This window comes from Telopea speciosissima, chromosome 1 (assembly GCF_018873765.1).
Source record: "Telopea speciosissima isolate NSW1024214 ecotype Mountain lineage chromosome 1, Tspe_v1, whole genome shotgun sequence".
Classification (NCBI taxonomy): domain Eukaryota; kingdom Viridiplantae; phylum Streptophyta; class Magnoliopsida; order Proteales; family Proteaceae; genus Telopea; species Telopea speciosissima.
In genome coordinates this window covers 28,298,375-28,318,046 of record NC_057916.1, presented here as the reverse complement: position 1 = coordinate 28,318,046, position 19,672 = coordinate 28,298,375, and the positions used below count along the sequence as shown (strand labels likewise).

The 19,672-nt window shown below is 39.5% G+C and overlaps 2 protein-coding genes across 2 annotated transcripts; one reads left to right on the top strand and one right to left on the bottom strand.

The window, feature by feature from the left end:
* The first annotated feature begins 8,879 nt into the window (after positions 1-8,879).
* On the top strand, positions 8,880-11,272 carry LOC122642398 (L-type lectin-domain containing receptor kinase IV.1-like). Its single transcript, XM_043835888.1, has one exon. The coding sequence runs from the start codon at positions 8,880-8,882 to the stop codon at positions 11,088-11,090; it is 2,211 nt and encodes a 736-aa protein (XP_043691823.1). The 3' UTR covers positions 11,091-11,272.
* A 2,452-nt stretch (positions 11,273-13,724) lies between these two features.
* LOC122647875 lies at positions 13,725-17,138 on the bottom strand. Its single transcript, XM_043841185.1, has 6 exons — positions 17,006-17,138; positions 14,955-16,846; positions 14,521-14,725; positions 14,191-14,390; positions 14,003-14,114; positions 13,725-13,964 (listed from the first exon to the last, which is right to left on the bottom strand). Exons 2-5 carry the CDS (start codon positions 16,744-16,746, stop codon positions 14,008-14,010), a joined length of 2,304 nt encoding a protein of 767 aa, XP_043697120.1. The 5' UTR covers positions 16,747-16,846; positions 17,006-17,138; the 3' UTR covers positions 13,725-13,964; positions 14,003-14,007.
* Between the last annotated feature and the right edge of the window lie 2,534 nt (positions 17,139-19,672).

Below are 19,672 nucleotides of genomic sequence, written 5' to 3'. Positions count from 1 at the left end.
TATCATACAGAGCCTTAGTTTATGAATACTTTTGTACATGAGATCAATGAATGCTTTATCCGAGACCAAATTGGTTGTGTACTTGTGTACAAAAAAGATTTTTTTTCATATCAAAAAGTAGCTTTTGCGGCGGTAAATTACCGCTGGTAATTGCTAAAGGGTAATACTTTTTTAAAAGCAAACCTTTAGTGGCAAATGTATTCCGTTTCAATATACTATTTTTTAATAAAAAATTTAGGGTAAATTACTCCCCCCTCCTCTCGATGATGCCTGAATGACAAACCCCTCCCTTGGGTATAGGGTAATAACTCTCCCCTCCCCTGAACTCCGAAGATTCTATCAACCGTATCCATTCTGTCAAAATGGCTGTTAAGTGATAAAACGACCATATTACCCCCTAAGAGTTAAGTGTTATAAAAAGACCATATTACTCTCTAAAGTTAAGTATTAAAACATTCGAGGGATCCAAATAGGTTACTTCTTTCTTTTTTTCCTATCATCTTTAACCCTTGGAAAAGAGAAAATCGAAGATGAGGAGCTGAAACCGCCTACAATTCAAATCGGTTTGGACATGCAACGCCCACCTCAGCTTGGACCTGCAACTTATTTCCCATATCGGCTTGAACCTACAACTCCCATCCCATCTCAGCTTCGACCTACGACTCCCATCTCGGCTCGGTTTGGACCTGCAACTACCATCTTGGCGATTAGGGTTCTTCTCTCACTCCCATGTATCTCTGATTTTTATTCTTTAGATTAGGGTTATTCAATCAGGGGTGGGATTGGACTAGAATCCACCAAGAGTTATGGTCGCTTGTTCCAGCAAAAGAATGTAATGAATCCCCTTGGATTTGTAAATCTTATGGTCGCTTGTTCTTGACCAATCCAGGTTTGCCAAGGTGGTTTGAGCTCAATGCTTCTCTTAACACGCAGAATAGAGCAACATTCTACCTACCTGATCCCATAATCGGTTACACTGACTATTCATTTCTTGATTCTAAGACTCCAAATTCAGAAACGTAACAGAAGTTTAGTAATCATGTTACAAGTCGAGCATTTGAAGAGAATTTGATAGTGTTGCTGGTTTCTTTCTTTTTTAATCCTCCCATATCAGATTCGTAATCTTTGATATCGCCGGAGTGTTCGAACAAAGTGAAGAATATCTTCATTGGTTCCGCCTGAGTGTTTGAACGAAAGGGAGAACTTCCACTGGAATGTTCGAACGAAAAGAAGATGAGATTTTGGGTTCATTTTGTCTATTGTTATAAGGGGGTATTATTGGTATATCAGTATAATAAGGGCATTTTAGGGTTTAAATGAAAATATTTTGGGTGATGTCATCACTTAACAACCATTTTTTATGGAATGGGTACGGTTGATAGAATCTTTTGAGTTCCGGGGAGAGGAGAGTTATTACCTAATACCCAGGGGAGGGGTTTGTCATTTGGGCATCATCGAGGGGAGAGAGGAGTAATTTACCCAAAAATTTAACCTTTAGTGGCGCTATAACTTCTGTCTCTAAAGGTCTCTACACGGGCGGAACTTAATATTGCTACAAAATACAAAGTAATACTGGTGCCACATTTAGTGGCGGATTTTCGACGGCTTATAGTGGCACTTTATATGCCCTTCGAGGCAGAAAAAAACATCCACTTCATAGCATAGTTTGAAAATCAAGTTTTAATTCAAGCGAGTCACCCGAATCAAGTCAAAATTTTGGAAAACTTGGTCAAGAGTCATATAGACTCGGCCAGGGTGAACTATAAATTTGACGACTCTAATCATTTTTTTAAAATACCTAGTTGATTAAATAAGTCAGTAAATGTAATAATTAATAAAAGCATAGTCGATAAATTAATTCTTTCTTAAAACTCACAAATTTTTTTTCTTTCAATTTGACCATTTTGCCTTCTAGGCTACAACTCTCTCTCTCTCTCTCTCTCTCTCTCTCTCTCTCTTCCTTCATCCGATGCAATTAAGTTGGATAGTTGATGAATATTTGAATAGTCATCTTGCCTTCCCAAGAGTAATTAATTTTTAGATACGAAATGGAAAAATAATTATAACTAATCTTTTGAATTAGTGTGTACAACTAATTAGCTGGTGCTTCTGATATATATTGACAATGTTAGGCAGCAAAGAGAATCATGTTGGTGGGCTCATCTCCCTTCTCCATATGTACAATCGCTATAGGGGTTGATAAGGTTCTTAAGGATTGTTAAATTTTGGAAGCTCAAAATGTTATAAAGGATATTACGATCCGACGGTTGGGATCATCTATACAATAATAACAAATATTCTAATAACTCAATTTTCAAGTAGTCTAAGCCACATTGGAAATGGAGATCATTCGTTCCTCTTTCTTTAATTTATTAGGGAGAGTGTTCAGATGTAGGGAGTCAGGATCATGTCCTTGTACAAGGACGTGAACTAGCGTCCATTGTATGTTAACTGGTGACGCGTGGCATACCTATAACCAGTTACCTTCTCTTCCATTGTATGAACACCATGAGCCGGGAGATATTACTATGGCCCCCATGTGATAAGAAGGGAATAGTATGGGAAAGAATCCAGATATTTTCCCCAAGTCTCTAGGTATGGAATTTTTTGACACAAGATGTCTCATACTCGATGACTTGAGTGACTAATTGAAAACTAGGTTTTAAAATCAGGAATCGGTGACGGAATCGGTCGTGCCAATTATTGATTCTGATCTGAATCGAATGGAATCAGTCTGAATAACTCTAGAATTGACCTGAAATGACAGAAATTGAAGGAATCTTAGCATGCATATTTGATTCACAACGCTAGAAATCAAAATCAGTCCCAATCAATTCCGATACAAATATGCCGTTTACCGATCCAATTCACCGATTTTTGATACCCTGATTGAGAGTTGAGACGACTTGGGACGACTTGAGACCATTCCGTTCTGCAACCTTCAATTTGCACTGCCAGACAGAAATCTTTTTCCCATAAGAGGTGCCATACCCACTGACTTTAGCGGTCACTTAATTGACGGGTTAAATACGCGTACCCCCCTAAAATGTACCCAATATTCTTCGTACCCCCTAAGGTTCTGACAAGTCCACGTACCACCCCTGAAAATTCCATGTACCACCCCTACTTTACCCCCCCTAAAGCCATTTAAGTCCACACCAGGTGTTAAATGCTAAAAAAGACCAAACTACCCTTTCTTCTATCTTTTCTAAAATTTGAAAAGACCTTATTGCCCTGACCTATTTGCTAAAATTTAAAAAGACCAAAATACCCTCATCTTCCCCAAATCATCATCTTCTTCTTTTACATACCCAATACTACCACCACCACCACCCACCATTAACACCATCACCACCGTGAAGCCCCACCTCTAGCACCACCTCCAACTGCTCCACCTTTTTCCGATTCCACCATCGTGAAGCATCGGTCTCTTCCCCCACCCCTCTCCCAATCTCCCTTCTTCCTATTTAGTTAGTTGTCTTAGGGTTTTCTTTCGAAAGGAAAAATCAAAATCAGATTATAACTCAGAATCCTGTATCTCAGCTACCTAAAACACCTTTTTCCTTTCGAAAGAAAACCCTAAAACAACTAACTAAATAGGAAGAAGGGAGATTGGGAGAGGGGTGGGGGAAGAGACCGATGCTTCACGATGGTGGAATCGGTAAAGGTGGAGGAGTTGGAGGTGGGGCTTCACGGTGGTGATGGTGTTAATGGTGGGTGGTGGTGGTGGTAGTATTGGGTATGTAAAAGAAGAAGATGATGATTTGGGGAAGATAAGGGTATTTTGGTCTTTTAAATTTTAGCAAATAGGTCAGGGCAAATAGGTCTTTTCAAATTTTAGAAAAGATAGAAGAAAGGGTAGTTTGGTCTTTTTTAGCATTTAACACCTGGTGTGGACTTAAATGGCTTTAGGGGGTAAAGTAGGGGTGGTACATGGAATTTTTAGGAGTGGTACGTGGACTTGTCAGAACCTTAGGGGGATACGAAGAATATTGGGTACATTTTAGGGGGTTACGCGTATTTAACCCGCCAATTAAGTGACCGCTAAAGTCAGTGGGTGTGGGATCTCTTATGGGAAAAAGATTTCTGTTGGGCAGTGCAAATTGAAGGTCGCAGAACGGAATGGTCTCAAGTCGTCTCAACTCTCAATCAGGGTATCAAAAATCGGTGAATTGGATCGGTAAACGGCTTATTTGTATCAGAATTGATTGTGACTGATTTTGATTTCTAGCGTTGTGAATTGAATATTCATGCTAAGATTCCTTCAATTTCTGTCATTTCAGGTCAATTCTAGAGTTATTCAGACTGATTCCATTCGATTCAGATCAGAATCAATAATTGGCACGACCGTTTCCATCACCGATTCCTGATTTTAAAACGTAGCTTTCAATTAGTCACCAAAGTCATTGAGTATGAGACATCTTCAAATTATTGCAAGTCCAAAATCTCCTAATCTACCTCTAAGTTATTTAGAGGTAGATTTTTAATTTCCATTCAAGCTTCACACATGAAATTTTTGGCGGGCACATGAATTAATTAGAAGGCTTTTTGCCATCGAATATTATTTATTTAGTGGTAGTAATATACTACCATTGTGAAATAATGACATTTAGCAGCGGTAAAATATTTATCATCACTAAATATAAAGTATAAAATTTGCTTTTTGTCGCAGTTACTACCGCTTTTAATTGTTAATATATGCCATCGACAATGTATTACTGTCGCGTAATACTGATACATAGCAATGATAATATTTTTCTGTCGTGAATTTTATTGATATAGAAACAGTAACATATTACCGCTACTTCTACCCAAAAAAACATATTACCGTCACATAAAATACTATACTCCACCTATATAGCAGCGGTAATATATTATCGCCATAGAAAATGTTACATAGCATCGGCAAAAAAATTACTGCCACTATATCCTCCGTCTAGGCCTGTAAACGGATCGGATTCGGCTCGGATACAGATCGGATGTAATCGAATTCGGATATTTCCTAGTCGAATACTGATACCTCTAAACGGATTCAGATGGATTCGGATACAGTTCCAATTCGGATTTTCGACCGTCCATTTACACCTCTGCCTTGTGTAACCTGAACCTTCCTCCCCCTAGTGGATACAATTCACTCTCAATCCATAGTTTTAGATCATGATTCTCTTCTCCTCATATTCTAGAACCTGTTGAATCTTCAAAAACCCTCAAAATCGTTATTTACGTAATTTTTTAAAATTAAATATTCGGATTCGAATTTTGATCGGAGTATTCGGATTTTTTTTTCCGGATATCTCTAATCGAATATGGATGCCCTTAAACGGATACGGATGTCGATCGAATTCAGATTTTCGGTTATTCATTTACAGCCCTATGAGTCTGTCCAACAATCATAAAAGTGTCATTTTCTTGTCATGGGCTGGGCTGGGCTAGGTTGGGTTAGGGTAAACCCACCCAAGTGCCCACCACTAAAATACTAGATGTTGTTATGCAATTTAATGTTGTTCTAAGGTTCAAATATCTCTCTGTTCTTTTTTCTTTTTTTTTTCTGGATTTATTACAAAGTAAATTTTTTGTTTGAGAGAAAATGTAAGTAAAAAAATTCTATTATAAAAGAATTTCACTACCTACGATAGATGGGGTTCAAAATTGGTAGCAACGTTATCCATGACATCATCTAATCTTGGTCAAATTTCAAATTAATATAAAAATCTGATGTGTCATTAAACACATTTAAAAATAGTTTGAAATGTTGAGGGAAGGGAACCGAAAGGAACTCAATAAGAATTGATTAGACATTAAAAAAAAAAAAAAAAAAAAAAGAGAGAGAAATACCCATATTTGGTGCACTATACAGTTGAGATAGGTTACAAAATTTGGTGGGTCAAGAGAATCTAAATCTGCCTATTGTTTGGCCTGGAGAATCATTGGTCCACATGCTAGAAAAAATGAAATAAGATTGTCAACTTGAGAGTGAAGGCATGAAGGAAACATGTTTTTGTAACATTTTATTTGAATTTGTTTTGGAAGAATTTTATTGAAATTGGTATGAGAAAAATACATTAATTCGAGTTTAGGCGTTTAGCTCGTCTCCAGGGAGCCTAGCATGCCTAGGGTGCTACTAGCTGTTGGGCTGTGTCGCACACATCCCTAGATGTGCACCGAGACATGTGCGGTACAGTTCAACCGTTGGATGCCCCCTGGGCGCTGGGCTCCCTGGAGACGATCCTGATCCCATTAATTCAAGGGGGAGCCCTACAATGTTGTGTGCAGTTTCGGGCGTTGAAGGGAGGGTATTACGAGAAATCTTTAAAATAGGGGGAATATTTAGGCCTTTTTAAGAAATGGTGCTACAGTGTTTTGGGTGAGAGAGGGTTGTTCACATGCAATTTCTGATTTCAGCTGGCATCGTGGGGGTCTTTTCCCTGTAATTTAATTTAGCAACACATTCTCACGCGGTCTATTCTAAATTCTATTTATTTGAAGAAAAATAAGAGAGGTGGATTTGATTCGTGAAATATGATTTTTTCTTTTCTTTTGGATCATTATTTAGTTGTTGTCATTGTAATTTAAAATGGAAAAACAGATATTGAAAATTGATCTGTAATATACTACTATGAAAGGAAATCATCACATAGAGTGAAGGTCAGACTGAAAAAACTATTTTTTTTCTCACTCCAACAGATCGAATTCTTTCAGTTAAGAGTATCATAGTTGTTGAAATAGTTTGATTTTGTCTGATTTTTTTATGATCTGCAACCAATAATGTAGCCTTGTCCATGATCCATACGAAACCGACTTCTCCGTATAAATCTATATAAGATGCATTAAAAAAAAACAGAAATAATATCAAAATTTTAAATTATGCTAGAAGGTCAAATAAATTCTGTAAAAAATTGGATCTTTTTATTTTAATATTAAAGAGAAGTGTAGTCGGCTGCACTACAACAAAAAGAGGCTTTTAGGGATTAAAATTTTCCCAATACTATTGAGGGAAACCATTGCTATGAATAAATAATATACTAACAAGAAACCAACGTGAACATGGCAAACCCCTCAACACAAGCCGCTCAACAAGCCTACAACAAAGGACAAGAGCCACAGCTCAACAAGCGAGCAACCAACAGGAAACACAAATCAAAGGGGATAAAAATCCTCTGCAATTTGGGTTTGCGAGCTCTCAAGTCTCGACACGTGGAAGATACTTTATCCAACGGTGCGAGTTCGAGTAGAAAGGAAAAAAAATAATAACAACTGGGTTTGCTTGAGTTCGTACCTTTTGGATAAAACATCTTCCATGTGTCGAACTCGTAAACCCAAACTGCAAAGGCACCGTAAGATTAAGCACTGATGAGGATTTTTATCCAACCAAGAGGAACAAAAATGAGGGAAGAGGGGGGCACCAAGGAATGGGGTGGGGGAGACAAATTGAACTGGAAGATCCCAAGACAAAGTGATATATGCTGGTTCCTTGGGGTATCTTTAGACGAGGAGAGTAGGTATAGGCTTTTCTATCGAACATCAAATGAGATGGAAGTCCAAATCTAATGAAATGTGTGGGAGAAGGTAAACCAATATCTCTTGTTTCATTTTCACCAAATATGATAAATTATAACAGAAAACATTAACTGTCCAATATTATCATAAATCGATTTCAAAAGAAATCGGATAATAACCATGTCCACTCCCAGTCAAAGGACCTAATGGGTCTAAAGAATGGCAACACTTGGCATAGATGGATTCCTAAATTACCTTTGACAGAACTGACAGGAAAAGATAAGATAAGATGGTTGACATCTCGTAGGGCATTCCAATGCAAACAACAAATAAGAATCGAAAGGGATCTTTGTTAAAGGAAAACTTGAGTAGGTGAAGTGTATTTCTAGGTAGTGAAACTATGGCTAGGAATATTTTCCTTAAACCTGCCCCTGAGCCTTCTAGGGATACTCTACTGGTCAGCCCAGGCTTCCACGAGGGAAGGGGAGGTGGAAAGGCCAAGGTCCCACCTGCCATCACGTAGGATGAAGAGACCTTAGTCATACGATCCAACCATTGTCATTTCTAATCCTATCTCTATAATGGGTTTAGTCTACACTTTTTGAGATACCAAGAATTTAAGTAGAGAAAGATGTCCTCCCTAATCCCCATCATCATACGAGTTGTAATAGAAACCAAATCCAAATCCAAATGTCTACTCTGAACAAGCTTCCATAAATCAAATAAAGTGGTCCTATTCAGGATATAAGGTGGTCCTATAGACAACTGTAAACGCAATTGTGCCCATTAAAAAAAAAAAAACGGTTAGCAAAAAGAATTTCCTAATGCTAATGCTAGTATGGGGTGTTGTTCTCTGTGCTACAGTGCAGGCTGCATCCAGATACATGGAGGTGGGTGCAATGATCACCCTGCCCTCCGATTGACAGGCCCATGTATCTAGACACAACCTGCGCTGCGACACAGAAAACATTCTCCCTACTAATATTATAAAGGAAAAAAGTTCTATGAACTGCTGAAGCATTATATGATTATTTCTTTTTCTCACATGAAAGAATCATTTTACCCCTATTATGTATGAAACCGTTTTGTTGCACCTCATTCATTTGATTCTCCAATTCTCCAATACTGATAGGAAGAAATAAAAAAAATTCCCAACCCCTTTGAAATTTTCCATTAATTGCTATTTAGCTTCCAATTCCAGTAATACTGAAGTATTTTAGCTGGTCCCCACAATTTAATTCTATGGGAATCCGCCTTGGCTGGCATGTGAATTCTCTGCATGCAATTTAATATGATTGGATGGTCTAACAACTCTTCGACTTGACTTGGCAACTAGGTGGTTGACCTTAAATTGTTTATGTTTTAATATTTTAGTTGGTCTCATGAACAGAAGAAAGGATGAAGAACAAGTAAAGAAAAACACAGCAAAACTAAGATACCAATGTGTTTCAATTAAGGAGGGTTTAAGGTTCCAGAATCCGGATGCAATGATTTTCATTTTCAAACTTACCATTTTGTTCCTCTTCGCGAGAATTGAAGCATCATCATCATCATCAGCATCATCATCACAAGTAGAAGAAGGCGATTTCACCTACAATGGCTTTACAGGAGCTAACGTAAGCTTGGACGGTATGGCCCAGATCACATCCAATGGCCTTATCATGCTTACCAAAGCAATTAACAGAGAACAGCAGGGTCATGCCTTCTACACTAACCCAATTCGTTTCTTCGATCCATCTTCATCAGGTGGCGCCGCCGCTTCTCTCTCCTTTTCCGCCACTTATGTCTTTGCCATCGTTTCCCAGTATTCTGTTTTGAGCGGTCACGGGATCGCCTTTGTTATCTCACCCACAAGAGGATTCCCTGGTGCTCTTCCAAGCGAATATCTTGGCCTCTTCAATAGCACCGACATTGGCAATTCAACCAATCATGTATTCGCAGTCGAGCTCGACACCGTAGAGAGCAAGGAGTTCAATGATATCAACGACAACCATGTCGGTATTGATATCGATGGATTGATATCTGTTGCTTCCGCTCCGGCTTCCTATTTCGATAACGACGGCCGGCTCCAGAACCTAAGCCTCGTCAGTGGCCGCTCCATGCAAGTCTGGGTGGATTACGATGGTGTCCAAAAGCACCTCAATGTAACATTAGCTCCAATCAATGTTCCTAAACCTGCTATTCCCCTCTTGTCTCTGTCTCGCGATCTTTCTCCGGTCATGAAAGAGTCCATGTTCGTGGGTTTCTCATCCTCTACTGGTTCCGTTCCCACAAATCACTTTGTTTTGGGATGGAGCTTCAAGGTGAACGGGCAAGCAAATGAACTCAATCTCTCCCAACTTCCGAAACTTCCTGTAACAGGACAACCCAACCAGAAACCAGCAATTCTGACAATAGGACTTCCTGTACTTGTCATTGGTTTAATGTCAGCGACGATCTATTTAATCCTGATTATGGTGAAAAGGAAGAGAAAATTTGCAGAAGTGGTTGAAGAATGGGAGCTCGATTATGGGCCTCATAGGTTCAAGTATAAAGATCTCTACATTGCGACTAATGGGTTTAAGCATCAGGGGCTCCTGGGTAGTGGCGGCTTTGGTAGGGTGTACAGAGGCGTATTACCCACTTCCAAAATTGAAGTTGCAGTGAAGAAAATCTCCCATGATTCAAGACAAGGGATGAAAGAATTTGTTGCTGAGATCGTTAGCGTCGGTCGACTACGGCATCGGAATCTAGTAACCCTCTTGGGGTATTGCCGGCGTGAAGGAGAACTCCTTTTGGTATATGAATTCATGCCCAACGGAAGTCTAGACAAGTTCCTCTTCGATCCATTAACGCCGGTGCTGAATTGGGGTCAGAGATTTCGAATTATTCGAGGTATAGCATCTGCATTGTTTTATCTACATGAAGAATGGGAGCAAGTTGTGGTTCACAGAGATGTAAAGTCCAGTAATGTTTTATTGGATGGGGAATTGAATGGAAGATTAGGAGATTTTGGACTTGCAACATTGTATAACCGTGAAAGTGAACCTCAAACAACACATGTGGTTGGGACACTGGGCTATCTTGCACCAGAACTTTCAAGAACAGGCAAGGCAAACCCGAACACAGATGTGTTTGCATTTGGGGCATTTATATTGGAAGTTGCTTGTGGGAGAAGGCCAGTAGAACCAAGAGCATCAGCAGACCAAGATCTGGTGTTGGTGGATTGGGTGTTCTCTTGTTGGAGTAGAGGAACAATTCTTGAGACAGTGGATCCAAACTTGATGAACAATTATGTAGAGAAGGAAATGGAGCTTGTGTTGAAGCTTGGATTGCTTTGTTCTAATTGCATTCCAACAGAAAGGCCAACTATGAGACAGGTTGTGCAGTATTTGGATGGAGAACTTCCCCTACCAGATCTGTCATCTCTTAGTCTGATTGCTAATGGCATATCATTTACAAATGTAGGGTTCGATGCTTTTGTCATGTCGTATCCTTCTTCTCTGGAGAAGATAAGTACTCTATCACCAACAGTTTCAGAATCGCTACTCTCTGGGAGAATCTCTGGGGTAGTCTCTGGGGGATTCTCTGGAGTACTCTCTGGGGGACGTTGATTCTCACCCTACTGGGTTTTGTTTTCTATAAATACCATCACCCCTTGGTTGTGATCTTCTTCCCATTATGTTTATCTTGTAAAGCCATCAAGAACACTTATCAATTATTAACTATCTCCTACTAGGGACTCGACTACTTATAGTTATCTTCGATTTGCTAGATGCAATGAAACTAATAGTCTGTTCTCTTCCTCTCTCTCTCTCTGAAAGTTTCGATTTCTACTAGGTGACAGTTCAAATTAGAAAGAGAAAGGAGAGATTTGTAATGGATGAGATACATTATAAAGCTACAAATTCCTGGGATCTAAAGATGAGATTCCATAAATTATCATATTGTTCTTCAGTTATTACTTCTTCCCCAGGTATGTGAATAAACCTGCAGAGAGGCGACTCACAAGTGAAATTGGTAGATGGGTTTGTAGATGTTTAGAAATTCTAGTTGTTCTCTACACAATCATACTGTCCAAGCCTGCAAAGGTTTTCCTCACGTACAACTCAAGCTCTCAAATGTCTCTCTCTTTAAACCGAGCAACGAGTACTTAAAAAAGAAAATTTCCTCCCTTCCTCCAGAAAGATGGATTGTGAAGTTGGTATGTTCTAGGGTTTGAAAAAGCTTTTCCTTGGTCTTAAATCTGTATGCCCAATCCTCCAGAAAGATGGATTGTAAAGTTGGTATGTTCTGAGGCTTGAAAAAGATACCTATCCGATGTATCGGTGGTATTGGAACAGGAGAGGGAAAAACGGTTAAAAAAATCAAGGTATCAGTATTTTGAGGGGCAAAATTATCTAATCCATCTTGATACGGCTGAGAATGATATGGATACCAATACCTATACCTAAGTCCATGGCATGTCTGTTTTATTTATTTTTTTTCTTTTTTCTTTTATGGCAAAGAGTTCTCTGTGGGGGACCATGGCCCCTACATGTAAGCGCACACAGAGCCATCAACAGGGCGATCATTTTGCCCCCTCTATTTCTAGACACAGGTTGCTCACTCCCCCGCAGAAAACTTTCTTCATTTTTTTATATATTTAATTGGGGGGTGGGGTAAGTTTTGGGCAAGTCTGCTACTGCAGTAGTGCCAACTTGAAAATGTTAAGAGCATGCATTGACGGATTATGATAACATGTTGGTATTTGTGGATTGCAAGAAAGGACTTAATCTTTGGAAAGAGAATCTGAATGTCTGTGGAGGTATTCCAATCAACTCAGAAGGCCTTTAAAGAATTATGGAATCTGGACAGCTTCCTTGTCTCATGATCAATCCCCTTCCCTCCGACCCTCAGATTGGATTCGCTAGATTGAACTGCGATGCAGCACTTCCATCTGACCCTTAGTTGGGAGGTAAGGTGTTATTGTGCGCAATCATGTGTGGAGCCAGTTATATGCGTCTTCAGAAGCGGTGAATTTCTCTTCCAGCAGCATCAGGGAAGCTCTAGCAATTTGAGCGGGTTTAATTCAGGCCTTGGCTCTGTGTCATTCCCATCTCCAGGTTGAATTTACAATAGGGAGGTTATTCTTTTCATCACATCCCCAGGAGTTCCGCAGCCTCTTTAGTTCATCTTTAGTTAGCCCTATCATTCAAGACACCTCCTAACTCTCAACCTGGTTTCTGGTCTGCCTTTTTACCCATATTCCATTCGATATTGTTCATTCCATTGCACAGAAAGCCCTGTCATTGACAAGTAAGACAGTTTGACCAGTCTATACTCCTTGGCTTCATCAGCTATGTATAAATGAAGCCTTGTGTTCTCCATGTCGTCAATAAATTTCAGTATTACTCAGTGGCTCAGTGCATCCAACCCTCAAAAAATAGAACCACCTTAGTATCTAGCAGAAATGCCTTTTTGAACCTGATCCATAAAGCTGGCTAGGGAATCTTTTCTTAAACTCTGGAAGAAGCAAGATCTTACTACAACCCTACAATCCCACTTGGCAGTAGCAAAAAAATCCAGATTTTGTCAGCTCCCTGCAAATCTGCCCTTTTAATGCCTTTCAATTTCACAAATTAATGACTAAGCCCTGCCTCCTTAATTTCTAGCTCCAATACACCAAAAAATAAAAGTTCCCAAAAAAACCAAAAAGAAAATAAAAAGAAAAAAGATTTCATCGTCTTTCACTGAAATCAAGATCTGATCTCAACCTCTGCTCCGATTCCCAACACCCTTTATCAGTTAACTGGAATAAACACAGGCTTTTAAAATCTGATCTCCAAAACAAAAACCAATTTGTTTCCACAACCATGAATGAGTCCATCGTCTACCTGTAAAACTCTGTTAATTGTCAGTTGGTCATGTGCCATTCAGATTTCCAAAACAAAAACCAATTTTTTTCCATATTCATGAGTTCATCGTCTACGTATACCTATAAAACTCTGTTAATTATCAGTTGGTCATGTGCCATGCTATCCGAATTGCTGTCCAACCTGAACAAAAGTTTCTTTTCTCAGTGACCAACTTCATTATCTACAAGTTTTCTAGTATGTGCTTGTAAACAATTTATTTGCTTCCAATGTGCAAGGAACCTGAGTTCTGTAATCTTCAACCCCGTGCTCTATCAAGGAGCTGGAGCTCCCAGAAGGTTAAAAAAAAATCCTCGACAATTCACAGAACTTTATATATGGTTTCAATCATCCTTTTAACAGCCATACATTTCCAGATGCTTTCACTTTCCTGTTACTCAAGTTTCAAGGCTAGAATGATCAGATTCTGATAAGACAAAAAAGAAATCATTCATAAATCAATAAACAGGTTAATTAACAATCAAAATTCAACATGACTCTGAGCTTCTTAAGAATTTCAACCATTGAACCCAACCATAAACACATTATTTACGTTAATTTGTTTAAACCAGCTAAACTACGCACCATTGATAGCTTATACAACAATGAAGCCAAGAAAATCACGCATCAATGACAATCATGTTTGGTCTCCCAGGTCCCCATCGCCATCATCTTCCAACTGGTTCTCAGTGTCATTATCGCCATCATCTTTCACACCATTGTGAATCTCATCATCTTCAAATCCTGTTCATTGTCCAAGATAAGTTAACTGAGTGTGAACTTCTTACGTGCATTTCCTAAACCAAGGAATGGATATTACCTGCAACCAAGCCTTCAGTCTCATCATTTGGAGAGACAGCCAACATAGTGTTAGCTGCAGGCTGGACAAGTGCCTTCCAATCTGAACCTCCATATTCTGCTAAGAGTTTTTCCTTTTCAGTTACCCAGTCCTGAATGGTACCCATTGTGTCAAAGGAGATGGGATCTAAAGCATCCAGTTCTTTATTCTTCCTATGTAGCCTGTGAAGAGTCATTAAACACAACATTGGATTTCTCTCTGTTTCTTATCCTTTCCACTTTTTAAGTCATACAAATAAGATAAAAGAATGCTATAACAAAACAGCTGCTGTGTCAAGTAGTTTTTACATACATTTGCCGCAATCGCAAATTGTGTTGAACAAAAATGAGGTCACTAAGCCTTTGATGCTCGATGTGGTTTCTCCTCTGGTGGTGGATTTGTCTGAAAGAAATCTGACTTTGCTTGAAACCAATTGCACTGCAAGTTTGGCTAAGAATACGTATGGCCAAGCGTGCCAAACTCGGGCAACCTCCTCCATAAGTAGACCACCATTCGACTACAGATGTTAAGATTTTGAAAGCATCAGTTGTATGCATAGCAAATATGTTCTGGAACACTTTAACTAATATCGGAAGACAGGTAAAGTCAGTCCTCTCTCTGTCATATGTATCACAGTATTGCTATCTTCTGATCTAAGTCATCTAGAAAAAGAAAGACTAAAAACAAAAGAGAACCTGGAACATTAAACACAAAAGACTACTCAAATATAAAGAAAGGGTGCATACCTGGAAGCATAGTATTTCTAGCTCTAATGGCCATCTTTCGCCCTAAATCCCCAACAGCATTCTTGTATGAGGTCAACTCTTTAGTGATTTTATCTTGGATCTTCGTGTCAGGTACCAATCTTTCAATACAATCCAACATCCCCGACATGATTTCATTAGGTACATCTCCTTCAATGCTATAAAAACACTTGGGATTCAGGTAGAAACCTGCTGCATGAAGAGGACGGTGAAGTTGCCTGTTCCACCTGTGATCAATAACATTCCAGTATGCCAGATAATCCTTCTTCTCAACCAGTTCCTTTTTTATTGCTTCTTTGGCTCGGTACATTGCCTCATAAATGTATCCCATTGCTGGCCTCCTCTCACTTCCAACAATTCTTGAAACTCGCAACAGTGGATCTGTCAAACGGATGATAGTGACGCATGAAGACCAAAAAGCCTGACTATAAATGACATCAATCAATGCAAGTCCATCTGGGTTTTTCGGGTATGGGCTATCCATCCATTCCTGTGAAGTAACCATTGCCTGCAAACTATTTTTAAGACTAACCATGCCCTGCAAAATTGTAAAGTTTGTTGCAGAGCGGGTGATTGCTGGCTGTATTAAATCTTTCCCATATGTATACCTTCGCATCATATTCAAAACCTCAACATGATTATATACAAACCTCGTTATTGATTTGGCTTGCTCCAGAGTTGCATTTATCCACTCAAATTTTCCAAAATCCTCGAGCATCAAATCAATGCAACGAGCAGAACACGGGGTCCAATAAATAGTGGGGAAGGTCTCTGTCAACAATCTCCCAGCTTCAATATAGTTCTCTGCACTATCAGTAATCACCTGCAATACATGTTGCACTCCAACATCCTCCACCACTTCTTTAAGCAGTTCATATAGAGCGATTGGTGATCTAATTATGTCCGACGCATCAACTGATTTCAGAAACATTGTTCCTTCAGGACAATAAACCAGGAAGTTTATCAAAATTTTACCAGCTTCCACAGTCCATTCATCAGCCAGGACAGAGCATCCAGTCCGTCCCCATGTTCCCTTGTACTGATCTACAACTTTGTTTACTTCTTCAACTGAATTCTTCAAAATCCAACCCCGAAGATCATGATATGATGGTGGTTTGAACCCTGGTCCTTCCGATGCAATCGCATCGACCATTGGTTGAAAATAGACAGAGTTTACTGTATCTAGAGGCACCCCAGCATCGTATAGAAACCGACCTATTGCCATATGGACTTGATCCTTCCCCCTTGTTAATCCTAAAGTGAGTTCTCTAATAGGATGAGTAACCAGAGGAGCCGAAGAAGGGTCTCCAACTGCCCCTCTTTTCCATCTTTCTGAACTTCTATCAGTCATTCCTTCTTCTTCCTTTGCTGACAAACCCAAATTCGTTTCACCTGAATTGGGAGCTGCAAGCAATTGGAGTCCTGTGATTGCTTCACAGTGAGGGTTATACGCTTCTACCTCATTAGTAATCATAAGCTGATTAGCAGTTTCTTCCGCAATCTTTTGTTTCTTCTTCATTCTCACCATTGACCCATCTAAGCTTTGCCTCATTATATGCCTCACATCAGGATGCACTCTTGGACAAGTAGCTCCATTACCTTTCTGTCCAGCCAAGTGTTCTTTAATTCTATGGATTCCCCCACCAGAAAACATTTTACCACAATAGATACACTTCAGTCGAATCCGATTTTCAATCTTAAACATCTGACAATGCTTCCAAGCCAGGTCGCGTTTCTGCGACCCAATAGGCATGGGTTCCAATTCAGATTCCATGAAGAACAAAAAAAAAAAAATTGCTAAAATTGGCAGTGACCCCCCCTAAGTAGCAGATGATTGCAGGCAGCAGGGCATAGAAGACAAGAAATACTTCACTCTTCAAAAGAAAACAAATAGACTAATTAACACGAAAACCCTTTAAACTTGTTAACTAAAAAACAATATCACATGCATTGTTCACAATATACATTCATAATCTAACTACTAACTACAAAAACAGAGAGAAGAAAGAAAGAACAGGAGCTACAGTACTTACTTGAAGCTTGTGATTCTAACCACTTTTTAAATCTCTGAGCACTGGCCTATCCAGCTAGTCACAAAAACGCACGAGCGAGAAAGTAAGAGAGAGAGAGAGAGAGACAGGGAGAGAGCTAGAGAAAAAGGGGGGGAGAGGGAGGGAGACTTCTCTTATATTTGTGTTGACGAGAGCAAATTGAACGAGAGCCGGGTTCATTGTATATAAACAGTCGAGGAGAGTGGAAAACTTAACCGGATGAACCGGTTAGTTCTGTGGCCAGCGCGGTTTGTTACTCACTTTTATTCCCCCGACCAGATCGGTTTTTACCGGATGATCCGGTTCCTACGCGGTCAAACTCCAGCTTAGACCAGTTTCGCTGGAGGAGAAACGAACCTCCGGTGGCCGTGCAGAGACGGAGATGGTTTGAACGCCGGTTAGACCGGCCGGAGAACGGCGTTTTTCGGGCGAACCTGTGATCTCTTCGGGCTTTTGATATCTCTGCTGCGGCTTCTCTCCGCATTTTTCGTTTTCTCTTGCAAAAGAAAGATCTACAGCGTGTTTTTCTTTCTTCGACTTGCTGCGTTTGATCGTTTAGATCCGATCGATCTGTGCTATGTGTCTGTGATACCGATGGAGAGCTCGGTGCCTTTGCAAGTTTCAGGTAGTCTTGAAATCTCGATATTATTCGTTTTTGTTGTTGGAAGATGATCCATTGATGTCTTGCTCGAATTGAGATCCGTTTTCCTCTATTTACTTCAACGGTTGGAATCAGCTCTGAAACTTATTTGATCGATGAAACATAAGATTCTTTTAGATATTTTTGGTTAATCTGAGGACGTAACGTATTATTGTTGACGAATATTCAGAGAATTTAGGGTTAGGGTTAAGTACTTGAATGTTGGTGTGTTTAGTGTTGACATCGGAATATTGGAGTTTTATACTCAATTTCTGTTCAAACCTGTTTCTTTTAGTCAGCTGGTTTGTCTTCACCATTATTTTCTATTCTCAGTTCTCACTAGTGATGGGAAAACTTTATATTGGACAACCCAAAGGTGGGCGGGTGTGGGGGACGATTGCTTTAATGCAGTAGCTCATCACGGCTTACATGGAAGGTGGATTTCTTCTTCTTCTTCTTCTATTTTAAATGTCTTTCCTCTCTTCTAATGCGCTGATGGTTAGGGTGGATAGCCACTGATAGCACCTGTTATAAGATTTGTTTTCCTGTCTGAAGAATTGGAGAAGATGGGAGTTTAACTGGAGTAGACACTGCTAGAGCTCCTTTTCTACGACCAGCAACACAACACCCCCCCCCCCCCCCCCCAAAAAAAAAAAAATCCTTATAAGCACAAGAAGTTTCTTTGCTGAAAAATTCTGTGGCTCTTGGTCAAGAATAGTGAACCTGAACTATCATAATTACCTCTGTGAAAAACTTAATGGTCCAACCATACCTACAACACCGAATAGATTGGATAAGGATCTGATGATAATGACAACAATGACTATGGCAATGAAAATGAAAATTTGTTAGGTTGGTTGATTATGTACATATTCAAATCATCAATGTTGACCATTTGAGAAAAGAAAGGTTGTGTAGATTTGTCATCTTCAGAATTAACAAAAAGGACTCCAGAGAATCAAACTGATTCCACATATTGACAAGAGATTCCATCTTATAAAGTGTTTGTGTTCGAGTAAATAACTTTATAATACCAACATTTTTTTCTGAACAACCATAGTGTTCATGAGAGGGAACAATCAACCCTGCATATCAGCAATTACTCTACAAAAGACCTGACATTCCCTGCCACAAAATGACTCTTAAGTAATTGGGAGGTAGTCATAATATTGATAATTTCTCATTGGTTTGCCATTATATACCTTGATCCATTAGTCATTCTGACCCATAATTTCCTTGAATAATGTGGAAAAGGGTTAACATAGATTTGTCTTTGCAAGAAATAGCACATTATAAAAGGGTCTCCCAGTGCACGAGGCTCCTGCTACTGCAGGGTCTAGGAGGGGCAAATGTACGCAACCTTACCCCTGCTTCGCGGAGAGGCTGTTTCCATGTTTTGAACCTGCAACCTGATTGTTGCAATAACTTAACTTAACCGTTGCAAGAAATAACACATTGGTTCACATATTTGTGAGTCTGTACTAAGTAATAATTGACATTTGCCTCTTTATCCATACATTGTAAATCAGGTTATTTAAATTCTATCATTCGGTAGTTTACTAAAAGTGTTTTAGTAACATAAATTGATGTAGATCACAGGTCCAAGTGTAGCTGCAGGTCCAAGCCCCAAAACCAGCCCAGTGTAGTTGTGAGATTCAACTGCTGTGAGAGGCAGCCTGGTCTGGTGATGTGGCAGGTTTTTGTTGGTTCAAAGGATCATCTCGTAAGGCAGCTCAAGTCCAGATTGCTTGGAGAAACATGAAGAAGAAAAGACCAAAACATTGTTCATGTGAACAGTGTCACAGCCTATATTTGCTTGGTTTGGGAATACTTTTTAGTAGATCTGGTGGCCCCATAGCCAGCTGGATGAGATCAGTTTGAAGACTCAATTGCCAATGCGTGGAGGACTCCTACAGCTGTTGTAGATAGGTTTCTAATTAGGATATAATTCTGTTATTTGATGTAATTAGAGTTAGAGATAATTGGGATTAAAGAGGAGGTATTTACTC